The sequence below is a fragment of the Polistes canadensis genome, unplaced genomic scaffold (genome assembly GCF_001313835.1).
Source record: "Polistes canadensis isolate GaletaPanama2010 unplaced genomic scaffold, ASM131383v1 scaffold_31, whole genome shotgun sequence".
NCBI classification, from domain to species: domain Eukaryota; kingdom Metazoa; phylum Arthropoda; class Insecta; order Hymenoptera; family Vespidae; genus Polistes; species Polistes canadensis.
In genome coordinates, this window is record NW_014569578.1 from 495684 (window position 1) to 508271 (window position 12588).

Below are 12588 nucleotides of genomic sequence, written 5' to 3' on the forward strand. Positions count from 1 at the left end.
TTAGAAGGCGCGACAGATAATTAAAATTAGTTAGTTAGTTGTGTATTTCCCTTTTATTGAATTATTATTATTATGCTGCCTGAAGATAATGATCATAGTCATCAGGGTAAACAAGGTATTATTATTTGTTACCTTTCAGTGTAATATTTGCATATTCTTTTTGTCTCTCTCAACATTTGTATTGATACACAGATTGTTCATTTATTTTTGCTAACTCTATTATGTTTATTGTATAGCAAGACACAGTAAATCACCTGATACCGCTGCTGTTGCTAGTCCTGAGCGGACAGCTAGGACAAGAACAAGGGTAGCAGGAGTTTCACAATCGCAACGTAAGTGTTTCAAAATGATTAAGATTTCCATCATTTTTCAATTATTTTTAATCATTTAATCATATACACATGTATACTTACACAAATCTGCATATAATTTTACAAGAATCTTATACGTTTTCCTATTTTTAATGGTAGCCAGCAGTAGGTCAGGCTCACCATCGTCGAGGTTGAGTTATACAACGTATAATCGTGAAGGAGAATCATTAATGGCAAGACCAAGGAAATTATCTGGACATGGTATTCGAAGTACAGGCAATAGCCGTGAACCTAGTCCACAGAGATTTGGAATGGATCGAAGTTTTGCATCTAAAATACGGTATGTCTAATATAATAATATTTTGTTTAGAGTAATATTTAAGTATTTAAGTATCTGTAATTGTTTACAAAAACATATACTTGGGACTCTTTTTACGCGGTAAAGTATCGTGTAACAAAAGTTGTGTAACGATTGATTGAAAAGGTGAAGTGTTCTTAACTTATGTTAATAAAACCGTGTAACAAGAGTCTTAGGTGTATACATATATATGTATGGGGCACTCCGACCAAGTCGGCTACTTTTTTAGATGACTCCTTTTCGATTAAGCTGAAAATATTATATTTTATATTTTTTATCACACCTAAAAAAAAATGAAGGCGACCACTTAAATTTGAAAAAAACCATGAATATGTCTTTTGTCAGGATAAATAATATATAAAATTTGTAGTCGAATCGAAATGGGTTATCTATAAAAGTGGTCCAGTTGGTATAGAATGGCCCTATATATTTATTATAATAAATGCACATTGTAATAAATTGAAATTATGTGATAATAATATTATATAATTATAATTAATTAGAGGAAGGAGTTTACATATGTCACCAACAGATAGACCTCAGTCTAGACCAGTTTTGGCACAAAAGATGTTACAACAATCTCGTGAAGCAGAATCTGCTTTAGCAGATGCATTTACTTTTGATAGTATTGACAGTTGTTATAATAGAGCTACAAGAGTTAAAAGCGAACACAGTGATGACAGCGAAACTAGCAGTATATGTTCAGAACGCAGCATGGACAGTTTCAGGCGACCTAGTGATGTGAGTTTTGAAGTTTGAAAATCAGTCGTATTATGTTTCTCATTTCAAAATAATTTGAAGTTAAACAGAAATCAATGATAACATTCGACAAAGCATATTCATTGTTAGATCTAGCTTTCCCTTATCAAAACTTTTAGTAGTGAAGCACTTAATGTTTACTGCATGCTACATGTTTTAAGTATGCTTACCATCTCCTTTAAGTTTGCGTTTTTTATTTATTTATAAAATACAATATTGCGGTTAAATTTCTGATGTGTAAATATGAAAGTAATACAGATAATGAATATGCTGTAATTTATAATTGTATTGATATATGTAAAAATGTAATAGTACGAATTTAAGTAATTTATTGATTGTTATTTGAATAATATTTCATATTTTCATTTTATTGTGTGCTGCAAAATGCTTATGATGCAGTTCTTATCTATATTGTGTATACCATTTTTTAATCATTATCATCTTAGGTATTTGTCATACTAACATTATACTATAATTTTTGTACATATCAATAGTTGTGGTCACAAAAAGTTTATTATTCTGGTATTAGTAGTGGTATATTTTGATTCTATTGGTATATAGATACGTTTCTAAAACGTTATTTTGTATAGAACTGAAATTAATTTTTATTAACATCTTATAAATAATTTTGATAAAACGTGTTAAATCAAGAGGAATAATAATTAGATAAATGAAGAAAGGGAAATTTTTTAACGCAGAGTTGGGCATTCTGCACAATGTAGCTAACGCATGTCTGATTTTTCATTTTCCTTTTTGTTGCGGCGTGTTTGTTTGGTTTGGACTAACGCAATGTGCCATTGTTTACTTCGTATCTATCCATCGTCCATCTACCCATTAGTCGTTCTCATGGAGTGGCTCCCAACAAAGACTGTACCGTGATAACTGGGATCAGTCTATCCCAAAGGTTTGTGAAATTTAGTTTTTCTTGAATTTTCTCACAACTTGCCTTTTTCTCGGATATTTATAACATTTGTATTATAATCATTGCTGACATTAGAAATATTTCTCACATTATACATATCTACACCATCTATTTGACAAAGATTTTGTTTATCCTACATATAGTTAATTCACAAATATAAGTTCATTAGTTAATTATCGATTAATCTATTTCTCTTTGATTTTATTAAATTTTACGTTTTATTTCATATCGTTCATTTAGGTTTTAGATCATTTTCTTCAATCAGTCAATAAATTATATCAATCAAATATGTGAAGTTATTTCTGATTTAATAAATTTAGATATTAAAAATATATATTTAACATAAGAAAGTATATTTCATAAAACTACATGCGATCTAATAAAATCAAATTCTGTATTACTGTAAAAGTTCTTGTTTTTTAGGATATTAAAGAAATAATAGAAAATTGTGCTCACAAACATTGGGGTGACAGAAAGGAGGGTTTGCTGGGACTACAACATTTTCTTGCAAATGGACGTACATTGACTGCAAGTGAATTGCGTAAAGTTACGGATATTTTTACTAAAATGTTTATGGATTCGCATACCAAAGTGTTCAGCTTATTTCTGGATACTTTAAATGAACTAATTACGACACATAATGAAGATCTTAATGATTGGATATACGTTTTATGTGCGAGACTTTTAAACAAATTGGGTACAGATCTATTAGGATCTATTCAAGCTAAAATTCATCGAACGCTGGATGTTGTAAGGTAAAACTTATTTCAAATGGATAATTAATATAAAATTTACATGATAATTTTATTAATATTGTTATTATTATTATTATAATTGTATCAACTTTTTGTCTGAATAGAGAATCTTTCCCTGGTGAACAACTATTACCAGCTGTAATGAGATATTTAACCGATCCGACGCAAACGCCAAATTCTCGTGTAAAAGTTGCTTCCCTTACATTTGTTACACAAATAGCGGAAACGGCAGAACCTTCTGCTCTAAACAATTCTGCAGGGACTGCTCTAGCTAGATTACTTGACTGGACGAGCGATGTAAAAAGTCAAGATGTTAGAAGGCACGCACAGGAAGCGTTTATAGCACTTTACAATTTAAATCCTCCACAAGTTACAATGATTTTAGCGGAATTACCGAAATACTATCAAGTAAGTTATTAAAAGTCCTTTTAGCAAGTTAATTTTTTCAATTGTTCCATACTACATACGCATCATCTAAAAATGTTGAAATTTTCGATATTTATACGTAAACAGCATACGACCCATGAGGGTTAAACGAAAAGTCGCTGAGATATTATCTGACACAGAATGTGTTTATTTAGTTTAAATTGTATATTTTATTCATGTTATTTTTATATAGGAAGCTGCATTGCCCTTGGTTCAGAATTATTTGAAGTCATCAGGATCGAGTAATCCAGCTTCTCCTGGAACTCCACCCCCAAGAGCTCAACACTCTCCTGCTCGTAATAAGAAGAACGATGTTGATACGGCAGATGAAAATTTGGAAGAAGTTTATAAGTAAGATAGTAATAAATGTTAAATAATTACATTTAAAAATAGCATATTCCATTCATATATTTCAAACATTTTAATCTAGAATCTCTTCCTACAGATCGTTGCGACGTACAACAGCGGAAATTCAAAATTATGGATTCGAGCGTTTAGAAAGAGCTACAACAAGCAAAGATAGTGGTATTAGTAATATGGCTGATTTAGAAGAAAGGATAGAAGGTCTAACGTTATCTAATTCGGTAAAACTATTATTTCTTTTATAAAGATATAAGTTATTTATTTATTTAATACATTGCGTGTGTGACATTAATTTTTCCTGTCGTGCTATGTTATTCATATACTTTTCATTCTTATATTTTACATTAATAACATAACTCTTATAACATGCAATGTATTAATAAACATTTTTATATACTGTTTAGTACAACGTTTTTATAAATATTATTATATTTTTTCTCTCAGACGGTTTTTTGATTTATGCTACATCAGAAAATACGTAGATCATGGTCAAGCTTTTCTAGTTATAATTTTATAATGTATTGAATATATGTCAATGATTATAAATGTTTCTAACTATATGTATGTGTCTGGATGTAGTTGTAGTGCGTGAATGTATTGATGAATGTTCCGTAGTATTTTCCTGTAGTTGATAGTATACTAAGTATTATTTTCAATTTGTCCTGTTGCAACATGCCTCTTATTATTTATTATTTATTAATATTTTATTATTATTATTATAATTATCATTATTATTATTATTATCAGGGAAGGTCTTCTTCAGTATCATCACCAACACAAAGAGGACGATCTGTTACAAATATAACAGTAAATGGTTCGAGTGATACAATCGCTGGAGATCTTATATTACCTCAAGAGAACAATGGTTATAAAAATCATGGTAAAAACACAGAAGATATATAATTGAATAAATGTTAATATAAGGATTGATTAAACTTGAAATATATTTCAAATCATTTTATTTTAGGATCATCCCCAGACTCCGCCAAAAGACCAGAAATATTAGATAATATGATTAAAACTATACAATCTAAATTGACGCAAACTTCCGAAAAAATAACAGCTTTGCAGAATTTTCAGGCATATGTTCGAGAAGGAGACGCTACATATGTCAAACAAAATTTCAAGTATACTTATTTTTATTATATTTATATTATATTTTGAATATTCTTGATTTATCTCTTTGGATTAACAATTTCTTTTTTCTTTTCTCGTTTTATCAGAAAGCTTCTCAAAACATTATTAGATAGGGTAAATAGCGATAGTCAACAGTTACAAATAGAAGTACTTCAGACCTTAATTGAAATGCTCAAATGTCCAGAACTTTTGGAATGTTTTTCTGTTTTTCCTGAATTGTTGGTATTGAAAGTAATCACTGCCCATAAGTTTGATGATCAGAAAGCCGATGGTACTTCTAGCGGAGATAATGTTAGAGCGCCGGTAAGGATGACAGAGGTATTTGTTCGTTTGTAATAATTATTAAATATGCATGTTATATAATTTATAATAAGAAAAAAAGGCACAGGTTCTTCGGACAGCGGAGAAGTGTGCAGCGACAATTGCTATTGCTCTCAGACCAGAACAAATTATTCTTGTTGTGTCAACTATAATAACAACAGAACCATTTCCTTTAAATATGGGAGCGATTAAAATGCTTCACAAGATAGTTGAACACTGGGGACGCGAAGCTATAGAGCCTCATCTTTCGAAAATTATGCCAGGACTTATTAAGGTAAATATTTTTATTGAAAATATCGTGTACCATTCTAATAATATACAGAGTGTCTTAAATAATCTTTTTTTTTCGTGATATGTAAAATATTAAAATTAGCAAAACTTGAGTTAAATAGCATCTTAGGGTAACAAATTGTCGTTGCTGAGATGGGCAAAATATTTTTCTTTGCGTAAGTTACGATAAACAATCTCATTATTTTAAATGGGCCGAGTTTGTTATCGTCAATAATATGTGAAATATTAAAGCGTGAAATTAATATTCTAAACGTGTCCAATAATATCATTATTTTCATTGCATTTAGCCAGGTCACAAGGTTTAGCATGATTGATTGAACTCTACTTGTTTTTCAATATTCGTTTGCTTTGATAACATTGAACTGAGTCCAGAGTACATTTGCGTGAAATTTATAGTTGCAAACATAAATCTTCACATTATATGCCTCAATAAAAAACAAATTATTTGGGATACTCTGTATGTTTGTTTTCGATAAAATATTATACTAATTATTTTTCAGGCATACGACGATGTTGAAAGTACGGTTCGTAAAAGTGCAGTTTTTTGTATGGTAGCAATACATGCAGCGGTTGGAGAAGAAGTTTTAAAACCCCATTTGAGTTCTCTATATGCAAGTAAATTAAAGCTTTTGTATATTTACATACAACGTGCACAGCAAACGAACAGTCAACCGGCAAGTCCACGAAGCAACAGCAAAAATTAACTAACAAATAATTCTGCGACATTAAGGATCGCAATATTAAGGAGATTCGCACGCCTAAGTGCAAGACATGAACGAATGTTGGTTAACTTTCTCAGCAAATCGAATCCGTGATCGTTGAGAAAGAATCAGTCGTCGGTAGTACGAGTACAGTTGTGCCTCCTGACAGTGATGTTACACGAAGGCGAATTTAAAACAAATTTTGTTGAAAAGTGAAAAAGATAACATTTTATTATATGTCACACCGATATAAGCGAATTTATTCGATCAGACATTAGGCAAACCGTTAATAATTAACTTATTTCTTTTTCTAATATGATATATGACGTCTTTACATTTCACTTCGAATATTAATATTATATAAGCGTAGCGAATCCAATCGCGAATATATATGCATATTATGTATGTTGGTTTTGAGGTAGGAATGAACCTACGCAACATAAATTAAGTGGGCAAACAGTATGACCTCTTCTTTTTTTCTTTATTATTATTATATTTTTTAATTTTATTTCTGTGTTTATTTACAAACATAATATTTACTTGAATGAGATCTGACAGGGAACCGATTTCAATGGTATATATTAGGGCAGACTTTTTATTATATAACACGCGTTATTCTTGAAATTTAATAGTATATTACAGACGCATCGTATGATCTGTACATATTGCTATATGTTTTACGAAGAATTTTCGAAAATCACGGTTTGTATACTTCTCATTTTGGAGAGACACTAGTTTCTATCATCTTTGTAAAATTATTTAGTTTTAAGTGATCTTTGTGTTTTCGTAAATGTTAATATAGATATCTTATTATTTTTCATTAAACAGCGGTATTGCATATCTGTCTTTTATCCGAATCTTCCATAAAACCTAAATGCAGATCATATTTAGTTGTATATAAAATATATATTGATTATACGAGAGACTGATATTAAAAATCGTACTACGTTGTTTAATTTGATGATCATAGAATCTAATATAAATTATATACAAAAGATCGCGATAGTAGGAGTCTGATGTGTGACATGACTGTCAAGAGGGGAGATATATAGATTACTCGACTTCCTTTCTAGATAACGCATAAAGACAATGCAGGTATCAAGGAACAAAATGTTTGAAAGAGAGAGAGAGAAAGAAAGAAAGAAAGAAAGAAAGAAAGAAAGAATAAAGTAGAGATTTCAATATGCTTGAGGATCGTAAATAACAATCGTTAGCGATACTGTTTGCACCGCATACAACACAACAGTTACGACATTATTAATGTCGAAAGGAAAGTAAATAGTTTATTCGTCTGAAATCAATGTGCTAGTCAGATTTCCAAGGACGCACAATGATGCAAGAGAACACAAACGAAGTTTCTGAGTAACAAAAAATGATGATACGTATAAAATTGCATGTGAGAGATATGTTGTTGAAGGAAAAGAATGAGAGAGAAAGAGTGAATGAACGAATTACGTGTAACAATAACAGAAAACAAAAAAAAATACTGAGAATAAGACTATAGAGGTTTTTTCGATAATCCAATGTGCTCTAGTGTAATGTTAATTATTATTATTATTATTATTTTTATTTTTATTTTTATTTTTATTACTATTATTATTATTATTACTTCTATATTATTAACTATTCATCGCGTTGCCAATATTTGAATGAACGCTAAATCAAAGCTAACATTTAACAAGTTTAGTAAAGTTTCGTGCCATTGTTGATTTTTTTTATTTTTGTTTTATTGTATGAAAATAAAATAATAATATACGCGGCGTGAATAATGATATATGTGTTAATGCGCATGTACATATAAACAAATACACATGCATAGATATTATGCGTATGTATTTACGATGCGTGCGTCTCTTGCGACGTAGGTCGATCTTTATCCTTTTCTTACTAATTTTATCATTGTTAGAGCAGCAAAGAGATAACAAAGAGTACCGTCGAAAGTCATCGAGATGGTAATCGTTGAAGATTATGTTTCGTTTTTTTTTCTTTCCACCTAGTAGTGTTTCTCTGTTTCTATTATTTTTTCTTTTTAATTTTCTTTTCAATTTTCTTTTCATTTATAACAAAATCATCATTGCGCCTTTGCTTCTCGTATGTAAGAAAAAATATAAATGAAAAAAGAAAAAAGAGCGTGAATAAAAAATAAAAAAAAAAAAATAAATAAATAAATAAACATAAATGAAATAATTCGAGCGGACAGAGACAGGTTCGTTATTGTAATAGAGTAATGATAATATCAGCGTCTATAAAAGGATAGGTTCTTTCTTTCTGGCGTTTTAATAATTACGATTAATAACACGTTTCACACGGCAGTTAACAGAGCCAAATCGTGCCAAACATATCCAGATGAAAACAGTATAAAAATTAATCAAGAGAAGGAAAAAAATACGTGTAAACGTTTTATGTCTACTACGAATAATAGCATTTTATTTTCTAATATTTGTTAGTTTCTGCTTTTGGAAACATAACATAAAAGATACGCTTCGTTGATATATTATAGTTGCCTTTTCGATATTGCTTGAAGTTCTTTTTTATTTTTAAAGTTTTGCGGTTCATTACGATAACGTTCAGTCATATATATAAATAAGTACATACATATACATACGAGCGTGTGTTTTATTGATCCTGAAAATAAATTCATCAAGAATTATACGATAGATCGTATATGTCTCATATAGAAGGTTTTTTTTTATTATTAATTTCATTTTCTTATTCTTCAATTGAAGCCATTTAGCCCAAGTTTAATGTTATGTTTTCATTTCTTTGTTTTTCTTGATTTTTATTATTTTTTTCTTTTCTTTTCTTTTCTTTTTAAACATTAGACGCAAAGGCATTACCGTTTTTTTCAAATAATAATATTGCAATAAAGATCTCGAAAATTAATTCGTTAAGAGATCAATCATAATAGAAATTGTCATCTTTCGAATTCATCCTCTCGAAAAGATTAATGTTTCTCAAAACTTTAATTCTCACATCTTTGATGACCATATTCCACTTACTTGCTCATTCATTCATTTGTTGAATCATTCATTCATTCATTCATTCATTCGTTCATTCATCATTCGAATTAAATAAAAAGCATCACATTTAAATAGACGCGACGACGGTACGGTCTGTATCGGTCATGTATATATGTATACATATAGTATTAAACATAATGTACAACCTACACATTATCTAGTATTTAAGTGAGAGCAATTAGGAGAGTATACATCGTCACTGCCTCCAGCGTTTGGTCGCGCCGACCGTAATTTTGCGTTTTTCTTGATAAGTCCACTAAGCTTGCTTTAATGTTATTATTTTTTTTTTGTCAAAAGAAACGAGACAAATCCAAAAAAAAAAGGACAAATATCAAGAGTTTTGAAGAATAATTTTTCATATTTTTCTTTTTTGTTTCCTTTTTTTTTTTTTTTTTAAATATGATATAAAATGTCTTTTTACTATCAGTTATAAGACATTAAGTAAATTATTTGTGTGTGTTTATGAATTAATTATTTATAAAAAGCGAAAGGAAAGACAAGCGCCGATCTGATTTAATCCTGTTATTTGGATATATATACAGGATCTTTCGCCTAACTAGAGACCATCTTAAATATATCGTTTATTTCGTACAATAGAAAAAAAGTGAAGGAAAAAATATTCTGTTTGAATCTGTCATCGTGTATTTTTTTTTTTAAATGTGACTGCATATTTTTATTACAATATTCTTATAGCTTATAAAAAAACAAATCCATCGATGTGCAATAAGTTGTCCTTCAAGTGACCTTTACCGAGAATATTGTGAAAAGTACGCGCTCGTGGGTCGGTAAATGAAGGAACAAATGCAACTCAACATGTAAGACATTCATATAAGCAAAAAATCTTCTTTCGTACAGGAAACAACATTTCACAATTTTCAAGGTGACTTTGACAAGGTCAGTTGAAGGTCTACATATTGCACTTCGTTGAATTTTTTTTTTATAAGTTATAAGACTGTTGTGAGAATATGTAGTCCCATTGAAAAAAAAATACGATGACCTTGAGAACAAAATTCGGCCCATCACCTTATTAGCGCCTTCGAACAAAATATTTTTTCCCTCTGACATTTTTTTCTATCATATGAATTAAGCGATATATTTAAGGTGGTCTAATTAGGTCTAAGACTCTGTATGTATACATACATAGTTTCTTTTTGGTTCTTTTACATGGAACAATCGTAATAAGTTTTACGAAATTAATAAATAAAGAAATCACAAGCGTCTTTAAATGTTATGTTTCGAATAGTTTATTAGATTAATTTAATCAGGCATTATAATTAAAAAAAAGGATGAAGCCTAGCGCGAATCACAAAACGAGACGTTGAAATTGTTCAAAAAAACCCTAATGATAATGTAATAATTAGTAAGTGCGATTTTGCTGGAGGTGTTTAAATAAGGATTAACGTTAAATTAACAACTGAGAGAGAGAGAGAGATATATATTTACGTTAATTCTTGATGGTGATGTGGCTAACGATTTTGTTCTGACGATTCTAATGCTTACATTATTCTTACCTTATCCGACAAAAAAAGTAACTTATTTGTATTGTAATAAATGAATGTTAAATATTTACACGCTTCTATAACACAAATCAGTGACCGGTATAAATGCTAGATTATTATCGTATCGTAAAGCTCTACATGCTGTTTGTTGCTTGAAAATATTTATCAAAGACATGATATTTCTTTCTATACTTTATTCTATTCTACATTAACCCTCTATAGTCCAAATTTGTTTTACGATTATAAATAAACAAATTTATATCACTTGAAATATACAAAATTATTAATTATAATGTTAAATATATACACGAATTAATAATAAATGAATAATTTTCAAAGATAATAAAATTTATTCCGATAATTCAAGCTTAAGTTGATAATCGTTATACAAATTTTTCTTATTAATTACCAAATAATTAGTTTAACACAATATCTATACATCATATTGGAAAAGAAAATTAGATTTAAACAAAAAAAGACGAAAAGCGTGTGGAACCTATACGCGACTGAAATGAAACTTTTTAAGTTTCCCCATGTCGTCTGGAGCAAGTCTTGTCAATATTTTCCCATTTTTCCCTACAACTCAAAGAATTACAGAGGGTTAATATATATTTAATCTCGGGAGAAACATGTATAATTATTATTGGCATATAAAAAAAAGAACAATGAGATCGATCGATCGGAAATTGTCGTGTGCTATCAATCGGCTGTTTAAATATCAACGATCGAAGTTTGTTTGTTTGTTTTTTTGTTATTATAAGCTGTAAGAGAGAAAAAAGATAAGAAAAAAAAAAAAGAAAAAAAAATGGAAAAGAAAAATCATTAATCAGTGGTGTTATACGATAATATATGTTGTACGAAAGTTCGACTCGTTCGATAGTTAGAACTTTCGAGAATAATTTAAAATTTTGCCGACAAATTCGAATATAATATACGTATTCGAAATGACTGCGAAATTTGTAAATTATTCAGTTCGCGTTAGTATTAAATTGAGCTAATTCTATTCCAAATCGATCTAATAGTTTAATTAGATAAATTAAAAAACAAAATCTAAAGCAAAGCTTGTTAACAAAATTATGCCGTAAGTTAATTTTGAAAAGGTTTGCATCGACGCGAACGAGTAAATAATCAATGTTATTTATTAATGCAATTCTACTTGGCAGATGCTCATAAAAATTTCATCATTATATTACTTGCATACAAATTTGCACAATGTGTTTCGAAGTCGTTAAAATTTTGTAAAAATATTTTTTTTAATTTCTTCTCTCCCCTCGTTCCCCTCAACTTTTATTTTCATTTCGAATGTATAAATCTTTTCCTTTTTCATTATTCTCGAGACACTTTTGTTCTAATACCGGCAGTAACGTAATGTTCATTTATGTTATAATGTGTATATTGTCTAACGTTTCCTTTTTAAAGGAAAATCTCACTGTCCACTTTCTTCCTATTTATATTATATTATGAACATCGCGAATGGGATAAGAGTTTCGACGTAGATTAAAGTGACACTGAAAAGAGAACACGAGAGCTTCTGAAATAATGATAATGATAACAATGATTAAAATATAATTATAATGATGTACGCATAATAAAGTTGTCAAGGATGATGATTTTTTCACGCTGACAAAAATGTATTACTGTAAATTACTACTACGATGATATTAATTGTACTGTTATTGTAATTGCTAACTTGACATAATAAAGTATTGCGATAAAAGAATGTTT

At 29.4% G+C, this 12588-nt stretch overlaps 1 protein-coding gene across 13 annotated transcripts in view; it reads left to right on the plus strand.

The window, feature by feature from the left end:
• Positions 1–12583, plus strand: part of LOC106784152 (CLIP-associating protein 1) — a 37009-nt gene extending 24426 nt beyond the window's left edge. For 3 of the 13 annotated variants that reach the window (XM_014743385.1, XM_014743395.1, XM_014743394.1), the window contains 14 exons: positions 86–115; positions 237–332; positions 471–651; positions 1173–1410; positions 2267–2332; positions 2774–3105; positions 3210–3513; positions 3725–3882; positions 3962–4115; positions 4642–4774; positions 4862–5021; positions 5118–5349; positions 5414–5626; positions 6144–12583. In XM_014743385.1, the coding sequence (XP_014598871.1) occupies positions 86–115; positions 237–332; positions 471–651; positions 1173–1410; positions 2267–2332; positions 2774–3105; positions 3210–3513; positions 3725–3882; positions 3962–4115; positions 4642–4774; positions 4862–5021; positions 5118–5349; positions 5414–5626; positions 6144–6347 (2501 nt within the window). In that variant the 3' untranslated portion in view covers positions 6348–12583. The remainder of the gene's footprint in view (positions 1–85; positions 116–236; positions 333–470; positions 652–1172; positions 1411–2266; positions 2333–2773; positions 3106–3209; positions 3514–3724; positions 3883–3961; positions 4116–4641; positions 4775–4861; positions 5022–5117; positions 5350–5413; positions 5627–6143) is intronic. The other 10 variants (XM_014743390.1, XM_014743397.1, XM_014743386.1 and 7 more) reach the window with 9 other exon arrangements.
• Positions 12584–12588: the final 5 nt, after the last annotated feature.